This window comes from Malaya genurostris, chromosome 1, assembly GCF_030247185.1.
Source record: "Malaya genurostris strain Urasoe2022 chromosome 1, Malgen_1.1, whole genome shotgun sequence".
Classification (NCBI taxonomy): Eukaryota; Metazoa; Arthropoda; class Insecta; order Diptera; family Culicidae; genus Malaya; species Malaya genurostris.
The window spans coordinates 60,844,770-60,857,565 of record NC_080570.1 but is presented as its reverse complement, the minus strand read 5'-3'; the positions used below and the strand labels follow the sequence as shown (position 1 = coordinate 60,857,565).

At 37.5% G+C, this 12,796-nt stretch overlaps 1 protein-coding gene across 1 annotated transcript in view; it reads left to right on the top strand.

Annotated features, from left to right (window-relative positions):
• The first annotated feature begins 5,754 nt into the window (after positions 1-5,754).
• The window catches only part of LOC131440209 (uncharacterized), a 28,268-nt gene continuing 21,226 nt past the window's right edge, over positions 5,755-12,796 (top strand). The window contains exon 1 of the mRNA XM_058611288.1: positions 5,755-6,167. Within this exon, the coding sequence (XP_058467271.1) occupies positions 6,017-6,167 (151 nt within the window). The 5' untranslated portion in view covers positions 5,755-6,016. The remainder of the gene's footprint in view (positions 6,168-12,796) is intronic.

Here is a 12,796-nt window from a genome sequence, read left to right as displayed (position 1 = left end):
TTTAAATGACACTTGAATGTAGTATGCTATTCGTACTTCTCAAATTCTTTTGTTTTTTTTCTCTGAGTCAAAACTATATTTTTGTATTGCCGACACATCACAATGCGAGAGTCATTCCGACTGTGTGTGCTAGGATCACTGAAGCTTTCTACGTAATATGGATCACTATTGATAGGTCGTATTGGATGTGCTTCTGGATTGTAAACCTGAATTTAAATTTAACTTTAAATTAAGTTTGAATTGGGGTAAGCCGATGTAGCATGATTAATGCGATCATAGAAATTATCTGCTAACTAATTTGTGGGGCTATATGCGAAGAACTGTATTGGTTAACCATAATTGGCTCAAAACAAAAAAAAAAAAAACAGAGTACAGTTATTTGTAATTCTAATTAACAGCAGTATATTTTTTGAACTTATGAACATGTCAGGAGCATTTTTTGATTGGCTGGATTCCTTTTTCAGAGTTTTATAATCAGCCTTTGAAGTAAAGTTAGAAGAACAGAGGAATATGGGTAAAACGGGTATGATAGTGAACTTTGCTATTATAACCAGTCCCGTAACCAGGATTTTGTTTTGGGAGGGGCCCTCAGATAAAATATGTATTGTTTCTGAAACTTACTTATGTACTCAATTCTCGGTGTGCCTTCTACCGACGTTTTTACCAGACATTTTAAACTTTTTCACAGGAAATGTCATTATGGAGTATTCGAATAAAATGTTCGACTGTTCGGGCACAGTTCGGGCAAGTTTATTGTATTACATTTCTTTATGTCATGTTATTTCTGTAACATATGTCTAAGACCTTCTAAATATTTATATAGCACAACAATCCACAAAACTTGGGATAGTGCCATATATTCTGAGCCAGCCGATTCGTGGAGAACGGAAAACATCTTCTAAATTTATAGGTCACATTAGTAGATGGTCAAATTTACTTCAGATTTACTGGCTGCGGATTCAGGTTCCGGAAGTAGTGGTCTGAAATTCCAAAACGAAATTGACATAAATTTCTCAGAGATGAATTAACGTTTGAGCACAGATAATAGTACGAGGAAGCCAAATCAGATGAACGAGGATAGTGCACAAGTAACTAAAACCTAAACCGTTGATTTTAACCATGATAGCGATGCTCATGTGCTTCATGTAAGGCCCTTTCACAACGATTCCTGAAAACCGAAATTGTGATCTTTCCGTCCCTTCGAGACACTCGTGCCGCTTCGAAACACTCGTGCTGACTTCAGTCTTTTGTCATTCTTTTCTCTGGCGTATCACAATGGATTCAGCCAAACATGTACTCGAAGTACGCTTGCGTTCGTCTTTCTAGCCCAGATAACGTGCACTTTCTCTATCCGGTCGTCATTGTCATTTATTTTACCCCGGTTTCACCCTTCATTTTATGTGGTTTTTTACTCTGTTCTACTTCGTAGGACCTGTCACTGGGTACTTTATCGGAGTGGAGTTTTGACCATCACGTAACTCTCAAAACCTCTATCTCACGGTGTAATCTACAGAATCACCAGCCCCATAATATTTCTCAAACTTTGTTTTCGTTTCTGTTTCTGGTTTCGGGAGGAGCCAAGGTCCCTAGGCCCTACTTCTGGGTACTTGGCTGTCGATAACATTTAAAATATTGAAACCGTTGAATCTTGTGAAAAAACATTTCAATTTACTGAATACTCTCATATCAAGAAAATAACTAATAATTCCTTCTTAAATAGAATAGAACAATTAATCCGTTTGAATAATATTTATGCTCATTTTCCTTCAAAATTAGATACAAGTTTTCGTTTCGATAAGATCAGTTCATTCCATGTCGATTTTGATCAGTGTATTCCATGTCGTTACAGGACCATTTCGAATCATTTCATAGAAAAGAAACGCTTGTAACTTACAAACGAGTAACGCTTCGTAACGTCATAACTCACAAAAAAGTAACACATGTAACGCATATATCGTAACGCATGTTTTTAACTTTCAACCCGAAAAATGCTATGCTTCAATAAAAAGCAGTAACAAACATTTTTTTCCAATTTCACATACCTGAAGATGCTTTTGAAAACAACAATTTGATATTTGATTTTGAAATGATGGACTAAATTTTAAATTTGAGAACGTTCCTAAGTAATTCCTACTTAAATTGTGTAAAGTTTTTATTCCTATATTAATTTTATATTGAAAATAAATATTTTTTAAGATGATTTTGCTCTTTTTCTCTTACGAACAAAGAAAGGTAAGGCAAAAGCTTTAAAACTCGACTAATAAATATTGGAAAAAGGTATAGAGCATTCGACTCAGTTCATTGAATTCTGCAATGTTTCCTCAGATATGATTTTCACAAGCTTGGAGTCAAATGAATGCTTAAAGGTGAAATGTAGCGTCATAAAATACGCGCAAAATTTTATCCGCTTCAGTTGAACGAACCGTCGCACAAAGCATACCAAGACAAACGGACACATAGAAAAAAGAACTTTTTTCAATGATTGAGCGAAGTGGGCTTACCTATCGTTATATTGGCTTGTAAAAAAGACTGAACGTAATGAATTTTGAATCCTTCACACTTTGAATATATGCTAATTAAATCGTTATTGTTAGTGATAACTCTTACACTAGAGCTATAAATTATGAGTAATTATGAATGACTAACATGAGGTTATATGTATATGTATCGACCACCTTGCTAACCATGTATATGCCTGTTGTTTTTCAATATTTATCACATTGTTTGTATCACGATAACACTTGGTTTGTATTTCATTCAGTAGCTTGTCAATGATGAAGTTATAGTTTTTCTATAAAAATTGCTACAATCTAAAATAATACCTGTTATACGGCTTTATTGCTTCAGCAACATCAATGCATTGAACTCAACAGAATTTGACATTATTAGCATTATAAATGACAGTTACTTAGAAAATAAACAATTTCTTACAATACCCATTTTATTGTATTCAACTCGTTTTTATCTCAACACAAAACCCAATGCTGCATAAATTCGCGTCATAATTTTATATGTAATTTTTGTTCACGATATAATGCCACCGTGCCCACCGTGCATTTCTCACACCACCTCAATTTGAACCGCCGAGTTTAGCATTAAGCAGTTCAATTTGAACTGCTCTGCACTGATGAGTCAAAGACGAAACGTAAAAATAATATCATTCATTAGTTATTTTCCTCAGATTCTATAAGGTAGTTTTGTTTCACTGAATTGAGTCATTTTTGTTCATTTACAACTATTCTTCAGTACCAAAAAAAGTTGCTCATAGTTTTAAAATAGTCATTTTGTCATTCATATGCCGGTTGAAAGGAAACGACGAAAGAGGTGGAGAGCGATAGATTATTTGATGATGTCAATATATCCTTTCAACCTCAGTTGGTTCTCATGCCCCGATGCAATCGTAGCGTATGTTGGCAACTCAAAACTTCTCTGTTCGGAACCAGTCGGCTTAACTGTGCATGATTTTTTTATGGCAAATCAAATCGCCTGTATGCAATTTCATCTTACTTCGCGAAATCTATTTTTAGATTTGCACGGTAAAGCCTTTCCCCCCAACAAATGGGTAAACCTGAAAAGTCGCACTAAATTTCTGAACAAATTTAGATATAATATAGATATTTACATATCAAGGTTTGTAACAATTTTGTTATCACCTAGGTTAAATTGAGTTATAATTTTTGTTATTTTAACTATTAACGAGACCAAGATTATGACTAATTTAGATAGAAAAAAACAAAACAACCCCAGATACAATTTTGTTCTCCCTTGTTGATCGGGTAGAGATCACACAATCGGTAGGACTTTTGAAATTCAACTTGGTATCAAGAACGAAACTTAAATCTTTAACGGTAGACTCTCGTTTCAGTACATTCTGCGAATTGTTATAGTGGTAGCTAAAAAGCGAGTGTTTGCGATTAAACGACATAATGGAACATTTCGAAGCATTTAAAATAATTTTTTTGACGTTACACCACGTTTACAACTGACTGTAAAAAAATAGTGTCGTCGGGCGATCTTACTAGATGATATAGCTTAGAATCATCTGCGAAAGATAGTTTGTGGCATTTCAAGAGGAAGTTGTGATCATTAAAGTTGAGTAAGAATAAAAATGGTCTCAAGTGACTGCCTTGAGGGATTCCAGAACCTAAGGCAAACGATGCTGTAGTGCATTCACTGATTTTAACGAAAATTTCCCGACCAATAAGACTGAAACCAGTTGAGTAAAGATCCACTGAATCCAAGTTTTTCGAGCTTAGCAACTGCAATTTGGTGGTTTATCTTGTCGAAGGCTGCGGCGAAATCCGTATAGATAGCGTTGTAATTAATAGGAATTTTCGGAAAATATCAGTTAAGTCTATCATTGGGATTTTTGGGAATTATTTCGATGTTTTATACCAATTGACCAATTGCGTAACGGCCTTTATGCGAGCTAGTGTGTATGCCAGATGACTTTTATGCCAAACGACCGTATACCCAATGACCGTCGGTGAAATGAACGTACATGAATGCTCCGAATTGCTCGGAATCTCTCCCATTCGAAAAGTACAGGATAATTTCATAACAGCGACTTCGACAAAGCGGCAAGGTAGTCAAGGACATTCAGCAAAATCGAGCGTAATGGAAAAAAATGTGCTGATTCCGTGCCAGTTTCCCTTGTGTGGGCGCTATAACTTTGAACTTTCAACAAAAGTAATGTAAAAAAGCCATCAATGGACTTTCTAAACTTATTTCACAGGCCTTTTAGTGCATATTTATTTGCTTTTTGTCAGTCTTGTTTCATCAACTCGATTACTTCAAATTTTTTCTAATAAACAGGAATGATACCTTTTAGTGCATGACCTTGATAAATAAAAATAGAATGACCAAAGCCGAAAAAGCCGCTGTTTTTATTAAATATTCACAACTATGATAGTCTGTCTACATTTTCACCGTTTCCCCAAAAATAGCAAAGAGATAGTAGAATTGTGACTTTCGACTTTCAAATTGAGTTGTTTGAAATACGCACAAACCCAAACGGGTTTCCTGTTTGTATTGTCCAAGCCAGCATGGCACGCCGTAGAAAACTTTAAATCGGCGTGGTGAGCAGCCCAAAGGCATCGTAAAGACGACATGATTGGTGGAAACCGCGTGGTAGCAGACTTACTACCAAGAACCACTCGTCTCCACAATTCCTACGTTCGCTCTCGCGTCACACAACTGACTGACAGGAGAGCACAAGCACGAACGCTAGGAAGCGTGCATGGTTAAAAGGAGGACCGCCGGTACGATGTTGGCAAGACATACAACAATCGTTCGCAAACTTATATTCTCACAAAATTTCTCAAACTAATGTACGGTGCAGCGGTTTTCCTTGCTAGGAAAGAGAGTTTGTAGTATGGTTTCAAGCACGCAAACTTTTGCGACTATACACTCGGACGTACATCCGAATTTGCTCGAATACGAAATCTTGAACGGTTCGGGAAAGGGAGAAGTTTTGTTGAATAACCTGAACCCAAATGTAGTTTGGTTGGGTTTAGTTATGAAGAATGATAATTAGAACCTTTTTGAAAAAAGCACATTTTGTTTAATAGCATCAAATTGAAACTAGTAAGCATATTTGAATGATCGCCCCATGATAATGAACAGAGGATTTATTACTAGAAAAACTCACACGAACGACACCGTTTTCAACCGCCAACCGATCCAGACTTCTTGCTTGAGGCACTTGTGGCTTGGGCAGGTGAGTAAACCAGAGTTTATTTTAAAACGGCATTTGCTGCGGTACGGACGCGAAAAAATATTTCACCGCCTTTAATTGGTTCATATAGACGGAAAAGGAATTTTTAATTTATGTTTTCTTCCGTGAAATTTCAGACTACCGGATTAATTTCTGTACTTCGATTCCAAGCATCTCCTGCTGAGACGTGATTAGTGTACTTTCGTCGAACTATCGTTGTAGCTAGTAATAACCAAAGTGACGGATAAGGTCTAGATTGGTGTGCCGAATTATCAAGGATAAGAAACCAAACAGTGAAAAATGGGTGCTTTAAAGAAAATGACACGCTGTGGCAGCATAAGTATGTTATTTGCTGCGCTAATAGTGCTGTTTGGCGTCAGTTCGTCGGCTTTGACCACCTTCGGGAAGACGAATCCGAATCAACAGGCTCCACCGCCAACACGACCGCCAGGTTGGTTTCACAAATAAATGAAATAACAGATTTCGTCACTTGATAACCTGTTTTCGGACTTTTGACTCCTATTAGGAATTAATATCACACGCAAATGCGTCAGACGATGTCGCGGAAGATGGATTAAGTGTTTCCGTTTTCAGAAAATTTGCGATACAAAATTAGTTATGCTGAAATGAATTGGTTCAAGTTCAGAATCAAATCTGATTCAACTAGTAATCAAACCAGTTCCTAATTCGTGCACGATCTATACATAAATTATCAACCAGCTTCTAGTTAGCAACGGAATTTAATGTTACCATAATTTTGGAATAAAACGATCTTCGGAGGGTTTTCGTTGAATTGGATAACGCATGTTCAAATTAGGATTCAAATAATTGAAATTTTGCTCCTTGAAATGTTTTCGAATATGCATAAAAGATTACCACTACACGGGAAGAATTAAACTGTGCAAATTTTCTATATTAGAATAACAATCCTGTCACACGCATGTGAATGTTAATAAGTTTTAAAATGAAACATTTACTAACATAACTGAAATTGTCTTATATATAGGACATTATTCCCAGTCTCCTATGCTTTTCACTGTTTCAAAAGTGTCATTCAGTTGCGTATAATTTTATTTGCTAAGAAAACTTCGAACGTGTTGACGAAGAAATACAGCTAATATCTTTAAAACTACGAAATTTTCCACAGTTCACAAATATCCCGCGCTAAACCAACAGTAGATCTATGTAACAGATTAGGTTTGAACAAGCACTGCAAGAGTGTTTTGAAATTTTTGAGCTACTATACTACTAACAGCAAAAATAGGAAATATAGTAACAATAGCAACAATAGAGAATATATAGCAACATCAACAGCAAAAACTGTTTTAATCCACCTAGTGGTGTAATGATGCCTTTCTCATATCAATCATAACTATCATATATAATACTGTGGTATTCTTCAAAATAATTTTCTTCTATTCTTAAAAGAACAACCGAAATCGGTTTGTTTGACCGTTTGCTGATAAAGACTATCAATTGGAAAAGATTTGAGGTCGATTTAGAATTTTTTTAAAGGTTTTTTCCCATTTTAAGTGATGGTATACAATTTTTAACACACTTTACCCTGTATTTCCGGACCCGGAAGTCGGATCCGCATGAAATTCAGGAATTACGCATTGGACCATAGGACCTTTCATTTGAACCTATGTTTGTGAAAATCGGTCGCGCCATCTATGAGAAAAGTTAGAACACATATTCTCTTTTTTTGCTCATTTTACCCCATAACTCCCGAACCGAAAGTCGGATCCAAATAATATTCAGGAATTTTTTATGGGACCTCAAGACCTCTCATTTGATTCTAATTTTGTGAAAATCGGTTCAGCCATCTCCGAGAAAAGTTAGTGCAAAAGAACGTTACATACACACATACGCACATACACACACATACACACACAGACATTTTGCGTACTCGACGAACTGAGTCGAATGGTATATGACACTCGGCCCTCCGGGCCTCGGTTCAAAAGTCGGTTTTCACAGTGATTGCATAGCCTTTCTATATGAGAAAGGCAATATATGAGCAAGGCAAAATAGAAAGAACAGAGAGAAAAGAAAACACTTAATGTTGTTAAAAATGCATGAGTAGTAAGAATTGTAGAAAACAAGCGAAAGCAGCGATCATAATAGTAACTTATCATACCATTGCTAAAATTACGTGAAACAAAAAAATATTTTATTGCCATATTCTAGAACAAGAAATTGGTAACAAAACATCAGACTTTACACACTCCGATTTGAATGAAACTTTTGCACGGGTCTTCAGTGAGAGCAGGTCATTCCACCGATAGCCGTTTTGCCGAAAGCCATTTCGTTGAATGGCATTTCGCCGATTGGGTCAATTCACCAAAAGTAGCTTCGCCGAATGGGTCATTGTGCCAAAAGCTATTTCGACAAAACAATTATTTTTCCGAAAAAGTAATTTCAACTAAAGGATTATCCAACTAAAATAGCAAACATAACAACGGAATTTAAATAATTTCAGCGGGAGCGTATCATTTCGACGTTTTGCCGAAAGCCATTTAGCCGTTTGGATCATTTCACTAAAAGCAGTTTCGTCGAATGAGTCATTCTGCCGGAGGGAATATTCAACTGAAAATGTCGTACAGAGCAAAAAAGTCGCTCAATTTTTAAATGTGACAGAATGACCATAAACGCAATGTAGTATTGTTTTCGAGTAACCGCTTTCCATAAATTTGTTGTTTTACTGTCCGACGCTTCGACTCGTGATTTTGTATTTTATGGAGGTGAATGTCTTTTTGCTCTTCGTCTGAAAATCGTATTCCCCGAAGAGCATTTTTTAAATGTCTTACTCTTCAACACACGGGACCGAGCGTCAATTAAAAATTCGAAACTTTCCGCGTTATATTTTTCGGCATGATCTTGAAAGCTTATAGCTCATTGATCTGTGAGTGAATGGATTTATAAAGGGTGATTTTTGCCAAACTTGTTCAGTTTGATCTATAATTTAATCATGAAAAGGTGCTGGCAAAGTTGGTGGATAACGCACTATTGAACATCCTGTTTGAATTGATCTATGCCAATCACAGCATGCCATAATTATGTCATCTAATTGATTCATCTAACACAGCCGACGGCTTTGATCGTTACTTGTGCATAGAGTTACCCAACAGAGTCGAAGATCCACAAATTCCAAATTACATTTCAAATGATCAACACGAATTTAAGCTGGGTAATATGTTGAATTCGTTGACCTTCACATCCAAACATATATTCATTATGAAAGTAAAAGCCCAAATGGTGGTTATTGATCTTAGAATACTCTAGAGAAATTGGGCCGTATGAATAAAATGTAGTAAAGTTTGTTGTTTGTAGTATCTTCTCAAAAACAAAGTCCACAGAGTGTAACGCGGTTTGGTATGAATAAAAAACATGTTCGAACATGTAGTTAATGCTACTTCCGAATTTAAGCATTTACTGCATACCGTATCGACACAGAGCCGGAAGAGCTGGTATAAACATGCACAAAGCAAGAAACGTACATCTGTAAAAATGACACTTTTTTTAATTTCTGTACTTCACTTTATCAGCAAACACACGAGTAGCAACCTCTAGAGCTACCTACCGAAAACTTGTAGTAAATACTACAGTTTGTAGCATGTTTTGACAGGAACGTTATCCACACGTACTACAGTTTGTAGCATGTTTTGACAGGAACGTTATCCACACGTAGCATTTACTACCGAAATTCAAGCATGCTACGTTTTATTCATACGGTCCATTGTCCCGACATAGTTTATCATCGCAAGTCGTGTATAGGTCGAGCTCATATGTTTTTAATACACGACTATGTATGTAAATAGATAACCCACATCGTCTGAGTTTTCGAATAAATCCGGTGTGCCCTAGGTAGTAACATAGAACCATTTTACTCGTATTATTTCTCAACGATATTACTTTGCACTACGCAGTTGATTAAAAACGGCTTATACAAAAATATTAGCGTGGTTGTGGAGAATCCAGGCCGGTCCCTCAGGTGGATCACGAAACAGTTGAAAATCGTCAATTCAACCGTATCACGTATGGTAAAATCGTTCAAAGAGACCTAGACGACCTAGAGGTGAACTGGCAGCTGAAGAAAGTTGAAGAAATGCAACCCCGTAAGTGCAAAGAAGGTGGAGGATTACTTCAAGCACAAATCGAATCTTTGGGATGTGGCCAAGAATCGATTCGGGATGCGAATAAGAAGGAAAATGATTTCGTCTGGTCTGGACTTAATTTTACAAGATAGGTAAGGTGCCTAACCTAACCGATAAAGGGAATACGGTGGCCAAACCTCACACCAGGAACCTATACTGCGAGTGATTGGTGCAGTCAAAATGCTTCGTGATGGACGACGACACACACACACACACACACATAAAAGCGGACGCCTCGCAGATTGTTGGCATGGAGATTTTCATCGGTAAGTCCCGCCTAGATATTTCGGAAAAGATCCGAAAAAAGAAGCTCAATAAATTTGCCAAGAAGCACTTGGTGTGACGTGCGATCTGTGGGTGCAGCAAATTCAGCACGATCGGTCGAAATATATAAAGAAGAATACCTCAAGAAGCGCCTTCTGCCCTTCTTCCGATCACACAAAGATGACACTCTGTTCTGACATCGTACCATTACGCAAAACTGGGCGATGGAATAGTACGGAGTCAACGATGTTGTATTTGTGCCGAAAGAAGCAAATCTTGGTAGATTTGGCAACCCACTAGAATTTTGCTCCATAGAAAAATTCTGGGCGATTATGAAAGGCTAGCTCTGGGAATCATAGAAGGTGTTCAAACTCAACAAGGATTGGAAGACACAGTAGATGGAAGAATGTAAGAAAGATGTCGCAAATGGTACATGTTTGCTGTCAATTCAACAAAAACATTAAGTAGAAGAAAAAGACTAATATATTCCGAAAATATAATATATCCCCGCTGGAAAAAACTCGGCGAGGAATATCGGTGGCAACCAAATGGATTTTATCCCGGATCCGGAATTCCAATACATACACACGCCGGCAGCTCAGTCATCGCCGATGAGGAAAAAACGTCCCGGATAGTCCCGGACGGTCCCGTCCCGGTATGGTGCGAACAGTCTATGAATCTGACACCAGTTCAATTCCATCCGACATTATTGAGCTTTCTATACCCTTGTGGCAAATCATTGACACAAAGGGAGTAACTGCTGGGATATTTCATGATGAAAACAGACATCATATGTTATTCGGCTAGGGTACGATTTACACGTTATATCAGGTGACCGTTGCCGGTAAGCAATGGCAATGGTAACGAGCTGTTTGTGGCACTTATTAACTCGCTATGTCAATTTCACGGAACGTTTTCACATCCGGAGCGTTCAAACGTTTCAATATTGATAGACTTATACTAATGTAAACAAGCGGTGAAGCGGTTTCTTTCATTTGCCCTTTCAGTCATTTGCAGTTTTCAGTGAAAATCCCATAGTATGCAGAGTCGATATTCAACCGAAGCTGTGAGAATTGAAAACGACAGAAAAAGGTTTCACAATGACTTTTCTCTGTTGGTGCTCCAATTTGTAGTAGTTTTGGTTTCCAAAAAGGTTCTGGGTTGTAATTACTTTAATTTGTCATATTTTAGTCACTTTTTATAGCCAAGCGTCACAGGTTTTCAATACACCGATGAAAGAATAAGAATTGAAAATCTGCTGATGCTCCCTGCAGACGCTAGTTTGGTTTCGTCTTGTCATAGAGGAAAAAGTTACGTTGGGAATTATACTCTCTCATTTTTTTTAATAAGAAACGAAAATGATCCGTCTCTCTTCGTTTGTTTTGGTGTCGGTCATTTACGATTGAGACAGCAAAACATTGAAAATGAGACTGTTGGAATGGATTCTTTCATTGAGAATGCATGACAATTTTAAGCTCTGATCCTCAATACAATGGTTGCGCACATTTTTTCCAATACATGCAAGTATGATCGTATACATTGTATCCGTGTGCCCTACTACCGAGACGGCTGATTGTTCAATAAAGTTTGCTTCGGATAGAATTGGAACAAGGACAATTGCCTGTATTTCAGTTATTTATTATTGAATTCAAGATCTTTTTTATACAAATGTATCGTTTTCTTCATACTAAAATACAGATAAAATTACTCGTCACGGTTTCGAAGGAATTCTCGATTTCTCAATAGGGCGGAACTGGGGGCCCCTTCCTCTGCATACCATTCTTGAACGACTGTGCTGTAATGACAGCTTGCCAAATCTGGCCAAAACATTACGGGATGGTCGTGGGATCGAATGAACGGCAAAATTCGTTGTTGGAGACACTCTTTTTGGTATAGTTCCGATGTCGTTATCTTATTTGTAACAAAAAATTTCGTTTTTTTTACCACAGCTGCAAATGCCCTGCCAAATCAAAAATTTTCTTGCAAATTTGTCGGCAAAAACAAATTTAAATTTGGCTGGAACATCCCCCCGTGCAGTTGCCAAGAAAAATTTTAGACCTGGGATTTGCCCGAAGTCAACCTTGACATAGGTTTCATCGTCCATCAGAAGACACCCGTCGAACTGGTCATATAGTTTCCGAGCACGAATTTTGACCACACTATTTTGTTTTATGGTCCGATTTGACTGTTTGCTAGCTCGATACGACTTGATTCCTTCCCGGAGTCGAGTTCCCCTGGGGTAGGATTCCTCTTAATCGCCTTCAAAATCTTACCACGTAGTTTCCGGTCGACAGTTCCACTTCGACGATTGGCTTGAGGCTTCCGAATCGTCGTCAATGTTTCTTTATACCGTTTGATAACGCGCCATACGGCATTTCTGGGCAATTTCAGCTGTTTAGCTAACCTAGATGCAGACCACAATGGATTTTACAAATAACTGTGCACAATTTTTCCCTTCTTTCGGCTTCCATGTTGATTGTCGATTTGCGGAATGTCAAAAATCATACGTTAAGCTGACAAAATTCCCGACACGTGGGCGCCAAGAACTTTCAAATTCGTCCACCACGAGCGCCACAATATGAGCAAAAGTTTGTTCCAATTCTTAATGAAGCAAGCTTTAGTGCAATCGATACTCACAAGCATATTCAAGAAATGTGAC